This window comes from Sturnira hondurensis, unplaced genomic scaffold, assembly GCF_014824575.4.
Source record: "Sturnira hondurensis isolate 20B ecotype Veracruz unplaced genomic scaffold, ASM1482457v3 Scaffold0009719, whole genome shotgun sequence".
Taxonomy (NCBI): Eukaryota; Metazoa; Chordata; class Mammalia; order Chiroptera; family Phyllostomidae; genus Sturnira; species Sturnira hondurensis.
The window spans coordinates 13,343,547-13,361,417 of NW_028082350.1; the positions used below are offsets into that span (position 1 = coordinate 13,343,547).

The 17,871-nt window shown below is 45.9% G+C and overlaps 1 protein-coding gene across 1 annotated transcript in view; it reads left to right on the plus strand.

The window, feature by feature from the left end:
- The first annotated feature begins 554 nt into the window (after positions 1–554).
- Positions 555–17,871, plus strand: part of FOXO1 (forkhead box O1) — an 84,363-nt gene continuing 67,046 nt past the window's right edge. The window contains exon 1 of the mRNA XM_037057607.1: positions 555–1,641. Within this exon, the coding sequence (XP_036913502.1) occupies positions 994–1,641 (648 nt within the window). The 5' untranslated portion in view covers positions 555–993. The remainder of the gene's footprint in view (positions 1,642–17,871) is intronic.

The window sequence follows — 17,871 nt, forward strand, 5'->3', positions numbered from 1 at the left end:
GCAGAAAGAAAACAAAAAACCAAAACAAAACCCACCGGCAGCCCCACGTTTCTTTGCAAAGAAATCGTGGGTGGAGCTCAGAGCCGGGCGGATGAGAATTCCGAGAGGCCGCCTCCGCCCGCCCACCCTGCGCCTCCGGAGTGCGGCGCGTCCTCCCTGGTCCCCGGCCCCCGGCTTAGGGCCCGGAGAGGAGGTCGAGGTAGAGCGAGCGACTCGTTCTGGTGCTTCCCCGGTACTCGGCTTTGCTCCTCGGTAGTAAACAAAGTGTCGCTGCCGCCTCCACGCTGGTTTGCCTCCTAGCAATCAAACACTGAGAGGGCGAGAGACTCACGAAACACTCGAGAATTACCAGAAAATAAAAACATCCAAAAAGAGAGAGCATGAAAAAAGAAAAACACCTCACTACCCCCCACCAACCCACTGCCGCCTCCCGGTGGAAAATCGGCCCCCACCCCGGTCTGCGTCCACTGGCTGCCTTCGCGGCGGTGCCGCGCGCCTATTGGCCACGGTAGCTGTCAGTCAGGGGCGGGTCGACGCGCGCGCCGCAGCGGGCGGGGGGTGGCGGCAGATCCCGTAAGTCGGGCGGCCGCGTAGTAGCTGCAACCACCGCTGCAGCCGCCACATTCAACAGGCAGCAGCGCCGTGGTTGTGCTCAGAGAGCGAGCGGCCCGCGGCGTCCGTCAGTCCTCCGGTGCGCGGGCCCTGTCATCAGGAGGGCGGCGCTGGTGCTGCCCGTGCCCGGCGACCCTGGCCTGCCGTCCCGTCGGTGCAGCGGACCCAGAGGAGTCTAGATGTTGATGGACTCGTGAAGTTAAGTTCTGGGCTCGCGCTTCCACTTCGCCGCTTCTTCCTCCGGGTTTCCGTCCTCTTGCGGCACTGACCTCGCTCCCAATCTCGGACCAGCTCTTCACGGTCCCCCCTTTCTTTGGCTCCCGGTGCTGCGCTCTACCCCTTCTCGGCTCTCCCGCGGCTGGGGGAGGGGCGGGGGTCACCATGGCCGAAGCGCCCCAGGTGGTGGAGATTGACCCGGACTTCGAGCCGCTGCCGCGGCCGCGTTCGTGCACCTGGCCGCTGCCCAGGCCGGAGTTTAGCCAGTCCAACTCGGCCACCTCCAGCCCGGCGCCGTCGGGCGGCGCGGCCGCGAACCCCGATGCCGCCGCGGGCCTGCCCTCGGCGGCCGCTGTCAATGCGGACTTCATGAGCAACTTGAGCCTGCTGGAGGAGAGCGGGGACTTCCAGCAGGCGCCTGGCTCCGTGGCGGCGGCTGCGGCTGCGGCGGCAGCAGTGGCGGCAGCGGCGGCGGCAGCAGCGGCCGCCACTGGGGGGCTGTGCGGGGACTTCCAGGGCCCGGAGGCGAGCTGCCTGCACCAGGCGCCGCAGCAGCCCCCGCCGCCTGGGCCGCTGTCTCAGCACCCGCCCGTGCCCCCTGCCGCTGCCGGGCCGCTGGCTGGGCAGCCGCGCAAGAGCAGCTCGTCCCGCCGTAACGCGTGGGGCAACCTGTCCTACGCCGACCTCATCACCAAGGCCATCGAGAGCTCGGCGGAGAAGCGGCTCACACTGTCGCAGATTTACGAGTGGATGGTCAAGAGTGTGCCCTACTTCAAGGATAAGGGTGACAGCAACAGCTCGGCGGGCTGGAAGGTGAGTGGTCTCGGAGGCACACGACCAGATCCGGAGAGGGGGCGCATCCGGAGAGGGGGCGCGAGGACCTCTACCTGTGCCTGAGATCTCGGTGGGGCGTATGAGGGACGGTTGTGGGAGTTTGCTTGTCCTGAAAGTACAGGGAACGCGTGCAGGGAGCGGGCGAGAACTGGCACAGGTGGGCGCTGGGCTTGCTCGGGACCAGTTAGGGGACACAGGTATAGTGAAGGTGTGCGCGCGCTCAAGTGAAAGTTGGAGTGGGATGGGGACCGAGCCCGTTAAAGGGAGAGAGGAAAGTACGCCAAGAAGTGGACATCAGAGAAGGCACAAAAGTTCATCAGTGAAAGAAGGAGGGGGTTTACCGGGAGTTGCTCCCCCCCCCCCCCCTGCGGCCCGCGGCCCGCGCAGATTTCTGCGGCCGCTCCTTCACCTCCAGAATCTCAGAGTTAAGGGCGGCTCCTTTCCGACCTGTGGCGCGCGACTCCCAGCTTGGGCCGCGCTGGGGAGCCGTTTCCACTGCACTGGGCTGGGATCGGCGGCACGGCGAGGGGCATCGGAGCCCTGCCAGCGAGGAACAGGGCTTGCAGGTGGAGAGGATAGGCGCGAGCTTGTCTGTGGGGGTTGGCCAAGCAGTTTTTGGAGGCCGATGTGCATTTTGTTTTGTTTTGATTGTGTCCGAAGTGGACTTAGGTGGAGGGAATCGGGCGTGCCAATCCCGAGGTAACGCATCCAACACGTGCAGTGGGGTGGCCACCGCCTGCGGAGCTGTGGCGCCGGGCCGCGCAGGACTAGCTAAAGTTCAAGTGTGACCCTCGGCGGGGGTGGAGGCGGGAGCTGACGACCTCGAGGGAGGGGCCGAGGGCGCAGGAAGCGAGCGCCTTTAAAGGGCCAGCGCGGCTTTCCGCCCGGCCCAGGGGACGACAGGGCCGGCGCTGAGCTACGCAAGGAAGTGCTGGAACTCTTGGCCTCACTGGTGGCTCCAGGCCTGAAATCAGCAGGGAGAGCCCTCCCGGGTGTCGGGGCTGGAGGGCTGTGCGTACACCTTCTCTCTCGCTGTGCCACATCTGTGTTACCAACCAAGCGCGGAGGTACAGATCTGAAGGCCTCATCCTGACTATACAGCATAATAAAGATAGTCATATTTTTCACAGCATAATCTGTAATACGCACTTGTTACACCGGGGGGATTTTACATATAGGCATTCCTGTGGTTACTGTGTGTCAAAAATGTTAAGCCACTCACATCGTGTCGAAGTTCCTGGAGAGAAGGACACAGGATTTTATTTTTTTCAGAGTGAGTTTTAGAGTAAAGTTACCACTTACAACTTAGGAGCTAGGTACCCGTGCTCTTTATCAAGTGTTTCAAAAAGGCAAAGTGCCTCCTTAGTAGGTTTGTAGTTGTGAGTGGGAGAAACTGTGTATTCTTCTATTATCTATTAATTGTATTATTTTCCAAATGAACTGTAAACCTTTTGCCCCACCCTGTATTAAGTCATAAAGTTGGGGTTGTCCGCCAAATCCAGTTTTATTTAGCATTTGGATATATAACTGCTGCCTTTATTTGCTCATTTATCATCCTATTTGAGCTATGATTAAAAGCATTTGCCATTTTAAAGTAATTTTTCTTTTGCCACTTGAAGTACAGGGTGTACTGACACTGTTCTTCACTCCTTTACGTTCTGGGAAATGGATACAACCTGTTTAAGCTTGTTGGAGTGCCAAAGTTTTGGTATGACTTTAGTTTTGCCTCTCAAATGGTTTTTAGTCAGGGTATCATCCTTAAACTAGGAATATGACTAAACTCTTAAGATTTCGTGCTTAGTAAAGAAACAGATAATAAAGGCATATCATTCCCCAACTATTTTTATTAGGTTCTTGTTGTGATCCCCCCCCCAATGCAATTATACAATTACCATTTTTAAGAGTTTACTTAACAGAACTAGCAGGTCCATTTAAGTGTTAGGGTTCTGTGTGCGGGCCTGGAGGCCCTGGGGCAGCTCCCTGTAGAAATCTGGTGGGGGCTTCCGGAGGCAGCAGGCCCCCCGTTCTCAACTGAGTAAATGTTTCAAGTGTAATCAGGAGTCAGTTGGTGCAAGTCAGATTACAGCAAGTTCATTTTCACTTTGAGTAAAAGGGTATTTTAAGAATAAAAGAAAAAAAGACATGAGATGTTCTAACTCATAACTAGTCTTATGGTTAGAGTTTTCATAAAAATGAGTTACTTGTTAAAACCAAGTTTCACTCAGACCTGAAAGATTCTCCTGTTTTAAACATTCAAAAAAGGGAGAAGTTGAGTTCTAAAGGGCAGATCAACCAAAAACTTAACTGTTTTAGGGCTGAGGGGCTGCAGCTTTGGAACACTTAGGTATTTCCTGCGATTTACTGCTGGGAATTAGACTGAATCTTTAATTAAATGTGGTTTCTTGTGCCTTACTTCCTGAGAGTTTGAAAGTCATTTGCATGGATAAAGTAGTCGGAAAGCTGTTAAAGAGCTCGAAAACTGCTAGTTCCTTAAATGCTGGTTATGTTTTGGGTACTAGCATTTTGTATTTGTGGGGATGGTACCTTAATTCTCTTCTACACTCGTTTGAACATTGGCTACAGCTGTCATAAGAGTGCACACTAAGCAGAAGCAAAGGCCTTTGGAAAACCCGGGATCTTTTAAACCGTGAACTGTATTTGTAAATAGTGAAACTACATTTCCATGACCTGTTTTTTTTTTTCTTCACATAGAAAGCTTTCTAGAGTTTGGGAAGTAGTATTGTGAATTATGGCTTTTTTTTTGTACATGGCAGTTTTGAGTTGACTTTTGTCTTTTGTTTTGATATTATTTGGGACACTTTATTTAAGTTAACTGAATGCTTCCACATATGAGACTCAACACATGTTAAGGAAAATTTAAATTGTTTATTATGAAGTAACTCAGATATTCTTTATGTTGGAATGAAGTGTCTTTAATTTGGTCTGTGAGCTGAGTGCGTTTCCTTGCCTTTTTAAATTCGCGTCTGCGTCCTAAGTAATTTGGGGGTTGAGCTGCATGTGATTGGTTTGCAGTACTCAGCCGAGATCCACGGCAGGAGGGTGGCCCTCTCCTGCCACATAGTCACATTTGACTTAGAGAGTCCCGGTGTGGCCAACGCCCAGGTTGTTACTGAAATAACCTTAAAGATATCCCTTTTACAGTGGGGTGAAAATTGCAATATGTGCGTTCAAAAGGAGCACAAGGGAAGAGTTTAACATTGGCTAATGGGATTATGCAGCCAAGTATCTCTTATTTGCTAAAAAGGTAAAGACTGTGAGACTGATACACAAGTGTCGTATGAGATATTTTGTTCAGAAATTTAAAAATAGATGCCGAGTATAAATATCTTGAGACTTACAAGAGCTTTGTGGGTTTTACTTTATATTTTTTTAATTGACTCTAGAGAGAGCGAGGGGAAAAAGCCGCATCAGTTTGTTCCACCTGTATTCTGTATTCATCGGTTGTTTCTTGTATGTGCCCTGACCAGCAATGAGCGCTCACCTTGGCATATTGGGAAGACACTCTAACCAGTTGAGGAGGGGGGCTTCTATTTTTGAATGACACTGAGCTTTTTTTTTTCTTAAGTGGCAAACATTTGAATATTGGAAAGAAAGGTTTTAACATTTTCAGGTAAACTTTAAAAAAGGTTCAAGTTTGTGGAGACCTTCCCGAAACTACTGAGAGGCTATCGTGTTGGCAGTGGACACGAATATTGCCGGATATTGTGCTCTGTACAGGGAATCTAAGCGGACATTCGGAGTGAAGATGAGGGGAAATAATACTCAGCAGTTAGTTAGAATCCCCAGTTGGCTGGAAACTTTTTGCCTGTCCTTAGGTTTCTCATCCAAACTCCTAAACTGCAATTCTGCATGACTTTCTAAGAGAGCAGCTGTCTGTATTTGCCTGGAATTTCTTTGGGAAGCCTGAACTATTTGTATTTTTCTGGAACACTCTGCCCTTGGAAACTGCCCAGTACCCTGGCATCATGGGAATTTACTTGGCTATTTTTTTTTTTTTTTGGTCTGTGTGTGCTGTAACTTTGGTGCTTCCTGGAATCCTTTTGCAAGGGCAGTATAACCTCCGGGGTGATTGGAGAGAGCAAAGGAGTTCGCAAATGTATGCAGCATTAGTGAGCCCAGAGTGGATTCAGTCCTGCTTGCCTGCAGCTCAAGATTTGCCTTGGCCTTCGTAGGAACAACGAGCAGAGACTTGCCCCATTGGCCCGGCCCCTGCGACCTCCCTTAGGCCAGATAACCGCCTTTTCTCTGTGCATACAGAATTCTGAAGTTGCTGTGGTTGTTATCACGTGTGAGATACAGGACCGGTTGAGCTTGAAAAAAAATGTTTATTTTGGTGTCTAAGGGTTGCAGGTTTGTATTGTAAGGGATTTATACTGCAGAGAAGTGCACTCAGGTGTGGGAGAGTTCTCTTTTTGCTGAATCCTGACAAGGGCTAACAAAACTCGTCGGTGGGGCAGAAGTTCTTGGCAGAGTTATGCCATGTGGTCTTTTAAAGAATGTATGAAGCAAGATAATATATTTTTGTACATTGGTGATTTCATGTGGTTCCACCTTTTAGGAAAATGCTCTTTTCACTAGCATTTCACTTTACCCCACTTTAGCTCACTTATGGCTTACCAATCTACCTATGGCTTACCAATCTACCTATGGGTTAAATCCCTCTAAATACGGCGTCTTGGGTTGAATTATCCTTGCCACTTGGAAGGCATTTGGACTGCCTTCCTTTTTTAAATTGCCTTTCCACTTATCATATAACTTTGATATAAGGTAAAGAAAATACAGTCTTGATGATAAGCCAAATAAAATTAGAATGCTAAATCTGAAGTGCCTTTTCAGTGTATTATTTAGTGACTTTTCACTTTAATGCATTACTTAAGGACATGAACTCAACATGTGTCCTTTATTTTAGGCTGTGTTCATTAAAAACAAAAACCAAAACAGAGCTACCTGATGAGCTTCTGTGACCCGAGGCCTGTGTTTTGATGGCTGCCCGAGCTTCGCTCTTGGCTGTCGGTAAATCTCCGAGGCTGGCAAGGAAGTCTTCCTCTGTCTCGTTCGGTGTGGGCCACCTCGTCTTGGACTGGGCTACATCGTACTGCCCTGACCCTCACTCTCCATTCTGACTTCTCTGGTTGGTTTGTTTATTCAGGATTCTCCTTTTCCTGTGCTCCATCATGAGTAGGAGGTCTTTTCAGAAGGCGTCTCATGTACTATGGAAAATAGAGCCATTTATGGACAAAGATGTAAGGTATAAGAAACATTGTACATAGGACAAGGACACATCAGTCCCCTTCAAAGAAACAACTTTGGAGCTGTTACTCAGGAACTCACACAGTTCTTTCCATTGCTGTCAGCTGCCCTGTCCTATTTTCCTGAATCTCATTGAGGGTCTGAAATCTCTTCCCCTTTCAGGGGTGATTTTAGTTTTGGGAAAAGCCAGAAGTTGCAGGGCACCAAATCTGGACTCCAGGGAGGCTAAGTCAGCTGGGTGATTTAATGTTTTGCCAAAAGCTCCGCATGAGATGTGATGCATAAGTGGGCGTGTTGTTGTGATGAAGCTGCCAATCACCAATTGCCCACAGCTGTGGCCTTCTGTATTATCTGAATAGTTTCTGGGGGGAATATTTAAGCTTAGTGCAACATTTGATGCAGATTTGTTGCTCTGCTTTCTCAGTCACTTTGAATGTCACAGCCACAGAGATGGTGTCTATTGCCCCCACTGATGAGTACAGTGAAGTCAGGTTACCTCGATGTGGTGCAAACTGTTCTTGTTACATTAACAGTGGCTGGGCTTTCCACTGTTAACGGACCTCACATACTAGTTGTTTTCTTTTTTTCTGGTTCTTTTCTAGATGACCTACCCCTTTTATTGTTCTATGTCTCTAGGTACCTAAAGGCCATAAATGCCCCACTTCTACCTGAAATTCAGCTGTCCAAACCCAGGCATACTATGTTTCCTTTCTTTCAGCCAAGGTTCCTGTCTTGAGCCCCCTGATTTGGTTAATGGCCTGCTTAGCTCTTTCCCTGGTTTTCAGACCTGGAGGTTTTCTTCAGCACTCTCTTTGTGCTGGCGTAGTGTCCCCAAGTTTGCACTGGCGTACTGTCCCCAAGTCTGCCAGCTCTTCTTTCTTCAAGTTTCTGGAGACTTGCACACCCTAGTCTCTAACCACCCGCTAGATCACCTCTTAATTCAGGCCCCTGCCACACTCGCCCTAGGAGTTGGGTCATGTCTTCTTCTACTGAGGACTCTTCAAATTTTGCTTAGTCTTCAAGGCTCAAGTTAGTTCCACCAACTTTTATCCTTGGCTTGTGCTGGAAGGCATTTGTGCTTTCCCGGAGTGAAACTCTTAATTCATGCTTAATTTAACTTAAATGTCTTCATGTTTTAGCGTTGTAGTTACATTGTAAATATCTGGTTGGGGGACATTTTTTCTTAAAATACGGGCCCTTTTTATTTCAGCTTCCTGTTTTCTAGATGATCATCATCTATATTATGCGAAATAATTTTATTAATATAAAACAGTGATTATGTTAGTTTCAGGAGATGGTCAAAGCCGTTTTCTCTCATTTGTTGAATGATTATTGTGTATATGATGTGCTAAATGCACTTGAATGGCTGAAAAATTATTCGCACTTGTATCCTTTAGGGAGCTAGAAAGGGTTAAGTGCTTTTGAGAAAAATGGAGTTCTGAATTGGCCATTGAGGCCCACCTTGAAGATGGGATGCTCTTCTCCTAAGATCTCATTATACAATTTTTCATACATTTAGCAAAATTGAAAACATTCTACATTGAACGCCCATATACCCACAACCTAGTTTCAGGACTGCCTCTTGTTATACTTCCTTTATTGTGTACCTTTCCGTATGTACATCTGTCTTTCTGCCCCTCAGAACATCTGATTTTTACATTTATTTTTGGAATTACGCCTGGCATTCATGAAGAAATGAAAATAGGGGACGTGTCTGTTTCTCTGAGTGCTGGACACATGAAGTGTACAGAAAGGTTAAAAAGTGTAAGGAGGAGAGTTTTGTCAGACCGAACTTGGACTTTATTATGAAAGTAATATGTTAGAACACCAAGTTTTTTCTGTGAAACTATCTTTGCTTTTGTAATGTAAGAAATTATAAAAATAGGATTACATTTTTAGTTTTTGAAAGTGCAGCTTTTTAGAAACATGCTCGTGTGTGAGTGCAGAGGCCGTGGAATGCACCGCAAAGCCAGCAGTGTGCCACCTGTCGGTTTAATCCTCACCTGGGGGTATGTCTCTATCGGTTTTGGAGAGAGGAAGGGGGAGGACCGAGAGGAAGAGAAACATCCATTGGTTGCTTCCCACGTGCGCCCCGACTGGGAATCGCATACGCAGCCTAGCTGTGTGCCCTGCCCAGGGATAGAACTGGCCACCTTTTGGCTACAGAATGATGCTCCAACCAACTGAGCACCCTGGCCAAGGTATACTGCCTATAAAGTTTTATTTTTCAATTGCAGTTTATATTCAATATTATTTGGTAGTAAACTGCATTTGATTTGAAATGGACATATAGAATTCAGGAATACATGAAACAGATTACATAATTGACCTTATGAATAGTAGGCATTTAAAAATATTTAGCTTTTTGCTTGGTGTGTTCTTTAAAATTAACTTTCATGCCCTGTGAGCAGAGCAATTCACACAAAGAAATATCACTACTGAACATAGTTCTTCAGTTTTTTTTTTCCCTGATAAATGAAGTTACCATTCTTAAAATATAGTCAGGGCAAATGTGAGAGAAAGGTATATTGACTTAGAAAGTTGCTTTAAAATTTAAATATCAGTTTTAATATTGTATTAGCTAAATATTAGATGTCCTCGATATAACAGATATTTATCCTCTGACTTAAGTACAGGAATAGAGAAGATTGAAGATTAATCAATCATCAATTAATGAAGAAGATTAATGAGACGCTTCAGCAGCTCCAGGGGAGGTTAAATTTGGGTAGGCTTACACCCAGAATCAGTGCCAAGCAGGCAGACATAACTGGATGTATTCAGAGTACTTGGAGTGAGAATGACTAGTTTGTTGTGATCTAAAAGGGTTACGCAATGAAAACCAGTGTGGCATATTGAAAGACACAAATACAGAGTTATTAAAACTTACTGGCCATTTTGGAAATGGTAAGTGTTGAAGAAGTGTACAAAGCTGTTTTACTGTTGTGTTTGTACCCATAGTAGCGGACTGGTCTGCCTGGGGTTGGGGGTCCGTGATACAGCAGTAGACTGGATAGGTCACTAATATGAGGTTTTTACTAAATGTGTAAGTTACTTTCCACACGGACACAATAGCTTTCTAAGCACACTTGCCTAATCGCCAATGATGTCAGGGAAATTAGTCAAACCAACCAGGAAACAGTATGGAGTTGGCCAATCTAATTGTTATCCATTGTTGTTTGTAGATTGAGGGACCTTCAGAATCGCGGCATGTCTTTGCTCTCTTTATTCCATAAGTAGAGAGAAATGTAAAAACATCCTAAATTTCATTTAGTCTCATCTCAGTTCTGATATTGCCAGAGAAGTGTAGGGTCTTAGCCCCCTCTGGGAGGACAGGCAGAAGCCGGTTGGTAGATGTCTGGGAGTTCAGGTTGTTTATACCCAGGTAGCCTGTCCCCACGGGCACCAGGTCACCGAGTTCTTTAATTTTTTAGGGACAGTGGATGGCACCTCTAAAGCATGTGACTCCTTGGTCTGCACTGCAGCATCTGTGACTGTGGGTGTGTTGTCACCCCCAACAGGCCCTGTTCCTCTTACACCCCCCCCCCCACACACACTGCAGGCCACGTGTATGGACGTCTGGAGGCTGCTGCTGTACAGAGATCCAACATCTCTGTCTGGAACTTTGATACCTAAAATGAAAATATTTACCTGCTGTGATTACCACCATGATATTTGTCTCAGTTATAGTGTTCTTTGTGTGGCTTAAGTTACAGAACCGATCTTAGTGCTAAATGCCATGAATTTAACCACTCTGGAGATGCTGCCCAACTCATGTTATTCAAGCAAAACGGGGGGAGGGGTGGGATTTGATTAAGCCTCAGAGTAGAGAAAAATTGTTTTTCTGTTTACAGCTACGATCCTGGAAGTTGTTACAGACTTACCTTTGCCCTGCTGGTGAGGGGCCTCATGGTTGGTTTGCTGACATAAACATTTGAAAGTAGCTAAGCGAACTTGGTTTCAGGAAGGGGCGGGGGGACCTCGGTGGTTGCATTTTGTAACTGCAGTAAAAAGAAAGGAAAGAAAAGGTCTCAGAGAGCTCGGTAACCCTGCGAGTCTTACTTGGGCCAGGAGGAGCAAGCGGGAACCCGTTGGGTTCTGGGGGGTATAAAGAAGATCTTGTCAGCAGCTTCTGATTTCTCCAGAAGTTGCCTGCGATCTTTGTTTTTCCTCCTCAGTCCCCCCAGCCGCCCCACCCCCAGTTGGTTTTCCATTTTTAATCTAGAATATTAACGTCCTACCTTCCCTCCGTCAGAACTGTGCCCCAGCAGAAGCCTGTGTGCGGTGGATGGAGAGATCTACCTTCTGAATGAGGAAACCCGCAGACAGAATGGGTGGTAGGGTCTTTATTGCGGTGGTGACCAGGGTAACAGTGGAAGGAAGGGGCTTGCTTGCCCTGCATTTTGCATCCGAAAAGAAATACGTTTGGATTTCCAATCCAGTTTGGAGAGATACATTGTAATTGGATTGCATAATTCCTAGGCTTGTAAATATGCCCTTCAAAGCTTGAAAACAAAATAACCACATAAATATTTGCGAATGGTCAATATAAGTAAATACCAAATACCTCAGCCTGGTTGCCTGGACACTAGGTCAGACTCAGTGGTTTGGATTTGGTTTAGCTAGAGACTTTTATTTTGCCAGACTTTTGAAGTACTGACCGTCAGATATGAAATTTATTGCACTATTTTCTCAGGAGAGGAATATTTTTCAGCTGTTCTCATATAATCTGAAGTGTAGGATTGCATTAAGATTAATGCATCAAAACAGGTGCATTCACTCACCACAGTTTTTTACCTTAGATGATGTAGTTTCTTGTCTCTGTGAGGCTTAATTTGCAGAATCACTAATTTGTCACACCAGTGAGGGGTCAGAGTCAGGTTTCAGCCAGCGGTTCGTACTTTGAATAGAGGAGAAACCCGGCTACCTTCAGGCAAGTATTACATCACCTGTCTGCAGCAGGGGGACCTCCTACTTTGAAGGGGGCTGAGGGAGAGGTGAGGAGGGAACCGGCTGAACTGGTGAATACTGTCTGCAGGTGTGTGTGTGTTCAGCCTGAGGCTGTGTGCGTTTCTCCAAAACCTGAGCCCTTTCCCTGGATGGGTAGGTATGCATTCCACGACGCAATTTGCATACAATGGATGCGAAAGCTTCCTTTGGACCATCCTCTTCTCATGTAGTTTGTGACTGAGTCGATCTCTCTCCTGCATAGTTAACTGTATCTTTGGTGGCTCATGTGGAAGATTCTTGTGCTCTCATTCTCATTTGTTACCTGTGTGTTGGAGGTGGTTTCTTGAGCCATTTTAGAATTCGGGAAATAGAATGGTGTAGTACCCAGATTTCTCCTTACATATGTATAATATATATAACAATTATCTCAATGCATTTATGTGCATTTGTATTAAGACTGATTTTAAACACTGTATTTGATGGGTTTCCATTTTAGATGAGGCCACCGAAATGGTATTTATTGCTATTGGCTAAGAAGTTTGTTTAGTTTTTTTCTGTACCAGGACTCTAGCGGTGCTTATGTGTCTAACTTCATCCGAAACAATTTTGTTAGACAGCTATCATATTTGGAGCCCAGTTTTGTATAGTGACAGCTATCATAATCAGTTCATAGACAGTGTGCATTAAAAAAACTGTGCATTTTTGTGCAGCCATTTTAATATTGAAGATGGAAGAAAAGTTTTGACATATTATGCTTTATTATTTCAAGAAAGGTGAAAACGCAAAAAAAAATTGTGCAGTATATGGAGAAGGTTCTGTGACTGATTGAATGTGTCAAAAGTGGCTTGCAAATTCCTTGCTACTGTTGACGTTTTGGCTAGATGATTCTTTGCTGTGGGACTGTCTTACACATTGGAAGATGTTTAGCAGCACCCTTGGCCCCTACCCACTGAAAGCCAATAGTGGGGGAGAGCCGACATCCTCAAAATACCCAAATCCATACAGTTATTGGTGAAATGAAAAATGTCATACTTTATAGAAAAAAACTAAATGGACTTTTTGGCCAACCCAGTATTTTGGTTCTCTTCTGAAGTACTTTTGATAATTTAAAGTGAATAATAAGGACATTTATAGGGTTAACAATTTCCGTAATTCATATCTTGATGGTATTTGCATCCTCTTTTTTGTTACTGTTTTGTTGTGTGATGGATACTTTCCCAGCTGTGCTCACACTGCTCCGTAGCAGTCCTGTCATGTGTTTCTTTGAGGTGCTTTATGTTTCTTGTAATGCCATTTTAACATCTTCGGTAACGACTGAGAACGGACTTGAGAAAGAAAGTAAAAGGAAAGAGGAACTCAGATGATTAAAATTGAAGTTGAAAAGTATGGTGGTCCCAGACTTCAAGAATGATCCTGCCCACACCTCAGTGTTTGGGTGCTCATCCCGTCCCCCCTCCCCCAGTCTGTCACCACCCTCTCCGAGGGGGCCCTTGTTCATGATCTGAGTTTCTCACGGTGGCGGCTCACTCACGGGCAAAAATGTTTTCAAAGCAGTCTGTTCATTTTAGTTGAGTTTCAAGCCGTTTAACAAGTAGTTTGAATATTAAAGCATGTGCCGTTGAATTCCTGAGTGCGATTTCTTTATTTTCGGCCAAAGGTGGAGGGTGTGGGAGACGGAGGTGCCATGGAGACAGTTTTATACTGATACACAGATGTAGCCCCCGTTTGTGCTGAGCACTCTTTCTCCACAGACTATGGGCTGGTGAGTGGTTGAAGTTAATTTCGGAATTCATTGCTTTTTGACTGCATGCCTTACAATTTGCATTTCTAGGAGAATTAAAAGAAAAATAAGTATTGTGCCATGTGATCCCATAGAACAATGTAAATGATCTTGGGTTATATCGGATGTTGAAGGTATTCATAGAAGACCCTATTAATATCTTTCGTGATGAAATTGCGGAGTCGTTTTAATTAAAGACAAGCTGTTTGTTGGTGGCTGTGGCTGGTAGACTAACGTGACTCCCACCTGTGTTTATAGACAAGGCAAGAAGAGGAAAGGAAAACACAGTAAATGAAGGAAGTCTTGAGCTGAGATCTATTCTGCTTCGATTGACAGCTCAGGGCCTCCAATTAAGCCTCATTTACACTCCCCGCCCTCATTTGTGTTTCAAATAACTTTTAAAAGAAGCCTGGGAGGAAAGAGTGATGGGGGTGGGGGTAAAGTGAAAATGTAAAACATTTCGGAGTCTAAGGTGACAATTGCACCTGAGGGATTCCTTTCATGACTCGATTATTCGGGATCCTTCACTGTGAATACACCCCTGGGAGTCGAAATGGGACCCCTTCACCCCTTTTGTTAAGCTTGCTTCTGTCTGCTTCAGGGCCGCAGAGAAATGATGTTGAATTTAATTTAAGCATCATCACGGGTGACCTGCCTTTGGTGCAGGAACGCTTGCCACATTGGTGCAGCATCCCGCCCCTCGGGCCGCCACCTTGTCACTCTGACCTGAAGCAAGTCAGCAGCCACCTTCCTGAAGGACGTCACAGGATGATCTCACTGATAAGAGCATAATGACTTGTTAGACCACGTTTATTGTGCAAATGAACTTGAATGTCACTAGGACAGCATACCTGCATAGGCTTAAAAACTTTTGAGTTTTAATGCCCCTTCCATATTTTTTAATTAGGTTATAGCTTTTGGATTTATAGGTTCTCTTATTCTGGCTAATGTTAATAGTATTTTTGGCCAAATATGGTGCATGACCTTTGACATCTTGCTTGGCGATGCCTGGGGATTTGACAGCCTTCAATTTAGATGGAATTCCCTTTGTTTCCTGTGATAGTGTGGGGAATACACATTTGGCTGTTTCAGCCAGAGGTGGAGGAAGACAGGAAACAAGTAGAATTGGAGCATACAAAGAGGGTATTAATTATTTCTGCTGGGTGTGGTTTAGTTGGCATGCTTTTCATAGGAGTCAGCCTGCAAAAGTAGTCAGTGCAGAATACAAAGAAAATGCTCTAATATTTAGTTTTGTTTTCTCTGACCTGGACTTAGTTTTTGGCCAGTGGAAATTTTAGGGTGTTTGAACTGTTTTGCATGTAAGTACATGTGGTAGAGAGAACTAACCCCCTATGCTGTCTTGGTGATGCCTTTGCCAGTCCCGAGTGGGCAGGGACCACGCTGGCACTTCCCCTGTGAAGAAGATTTTGCTGTTACTAAAAGTTTACACGTGTGATTGTTTCCTCAATGTAATTGGAACCGCTATCAAAAATTACCCCTTTTGGATTGCCTAATATTTGATTTAGAGTGAAACCTTGAAGCCAGATTATTACAATATTTCCCCTTTAAAAGTCAACTTTTGCTTTAACTGCTTTAAACAAAAAAATCATGGTCCTTTACCTCCCCACCCCTAAACCCATTACTAGGCTTGCTTTTTGTTCATTAGCTTTTCCATTTTCCATCTAAGGCCAACACCTGGGGCACATCAGTTAACAACGTCAGCTGTAGTCATATCTGTCCTGCTCTCCATTGCCCACTAAATGAAGACCCTAAATGAAGATGGGTGCGGGTAGCCTTCTGAGCTGTTGAGGGCGCATCTAAATGGTCCCCATTACAAGGGCGCTCATTTTTGGTCCTCGTCTGCACCCCTCCCTCCCTGCTTTCCAGCTCCTCCTTTCCTTTTTCTTTTTTGTTTTCATCCCCATCGTTTAAAATACTAGATTTGAATAACTTCCACCTGTTAATATAAGTTAGGTGAAGAGTTCCTTTAAAGTCCATTGCTGGTTATGGGTGTGCTCCGCTTTATTACAAGGACCCTGTTTACTCCTGCCGTTGGGAATGGCCGCAGGATTACTGGTAGACCTGACCCTGTTTAGAAGTATTTATAAGTAGAAGATTTACATTCCCCTTTAATTCCTAGTGTTGGGGTTTTGGCTCAAAAGTTGGTTTATGTAATAGAAGGTATGAAGAATTGTGGAGCCTTTGAACAGATTTTAAAACTACCACCTGAGACAGGAACCATTTGGAAGTTTTGAGAATCTGCTACCTCTCAGTGCCACAAGTTTGTGTCTGTGCTGAGCCTGGGGTCACCTATTACTCCTTCTCTCCCCCACTCTGCGCTTGCTTCTGGTTCTGGTGCTGGGAGCTGCATTGAATTGGCTTATTTTTTCCTCAGGTACACAAAGCCAGTTCTCATCGCTACTCTTTTTCTGGTAACCTGTCCACATTTTAATTTTTTTTACTTTTTCTCTTATCCTCCTGAGGATATTCTTTTCACTGTTCTTAGAGAGAGGGAGAGAGAGAGGAGAGAGGGTGAAAGAAACATGGATTGGCTGCCCCCTTGTATGTGCCCCGGCTGGGAAATCAGCCCGTGTGACCTTTCAGTCTTTGGGACTGTGCTCCAACCAGCTGAGCCACACACGCCAGGGCCCACTCTCAACTTAATGGGGACTTCAGAGGACTTAGTTTTTTTTTTATTTTAAACATGTTGTCGAAACCCAGAACCCTAAAGCAAGCCTTCTGTTGTGGGCGGAGAATGCCAGTGGAGTCCGTGCTTGAGCCCAGGGACAGCATGCCTGGGCTAGCTGTTGGATGCCATCTCCCTTTGACTTAGAAGAGAGGTAGGAGAATCGGGCCAGCAAGGCCTGTGTGGGTTGTAACCAGTGTTTGGAAGACGTGGAACTGTGCTTCGCACGGGGTGTGCATGGCCCACGTTGAGAAAATCTACGAGGGAGGAGAGTAAGTAACCTAGGGGACTAAGCTGCATGGAAGCAGCTCTGTGTATTCTAGCCGTTGGAGCCAAAGATCTGTGGGTTGTGTGTGTGTCTGCCTGTCTGAAGGGTATTTTTACTAACTTCAGTTTGTGTTGGTGAGTAGGCAGGGAAGGGAAGGAAACAGCTTTGCTGGAGTCAGATTTATCTCCACATACAGATGTGAATTTCCACCCAAGGCGCACTCCCAGGTCTGTCCCATTTTGTAATGTGTAGTTAACCTATATTTGACTTTAGGGAGGAGGGAACCACACCAAGGTGCAAGATGAGTAATCATAGCCCTATCAGCATTATTCTAGACTGTGGACTGTCATCAGCTGTGCTCAGGGAGCTAAAAAAAAGGTCTTTGTACTTGCTGGTGAATTTGAACTCTGTCCTAGCCATGGTCTAGGTTAGCACATTCTGCAGCCTTCCTGCTCTATCTGTGTTAGATGTGGAAATTAAAAAATTTGAGATCTGTGGTATTGGCTAACTTCACATTTTGAAGTTTTGTTTTTTTATTTAAGATTTTATTTTATTTTTAGAGAGGGGAATGGAGGGGGAAGGAGAGGGAGAGAAACCTCTCACTCGCTTCCCACTGGGGACCTGGCCCGCAACCCAGGCACAGGCCCTGACTGGGAATCGAACTGGCAACCCTTTGGTTTGCAGGCTGGCACTCAGTCCATTGAGCCACATCAGCCAGGGCCACATTTTGAAGTTTTAAATTTTATTTCTGGCCTAAGAAATACATGAGACTGTGGACTAGAGTACAGAGTAGTCTCTACTTTAGGAGAAGGCGTCAGAGTCAAAGGGTTGTAGGTTTGTGCTTTAGTAAGAGTGGGAGAGGATGTGCTCCTGTATTTTGGGTGAATAATTCCTCAGATAAATATCTTACCTGCTGATTACATAGATTTGACCCAGTCTGACCAGGCTTCACTGAGTTGAGATCGCCAACACTGAGGCCTGTACACTCCTATGAACCACTTAGGGAGCGGAGCACCTGAGCAAGTGCCAGGTCCCACTCCGGGAATGTCTCTCGGGCTCCCCTGGGTTTGGCTCTCACTTGGTCTTTGGCCTCTAATTGGTTGTCCTTTCATCCTCCCATTTCTTCTCTCCCTTCCAGGAACTTTTCCCTTTCTGTTAGAGGAACTCTGACCAGAGTTCCTCCTCTCCTGGTCAGTCCACACCAATGCTTTATCTACTTGGCCTTCCCCCTGGGGGTGCTGAGGTGGGAGAGGATGA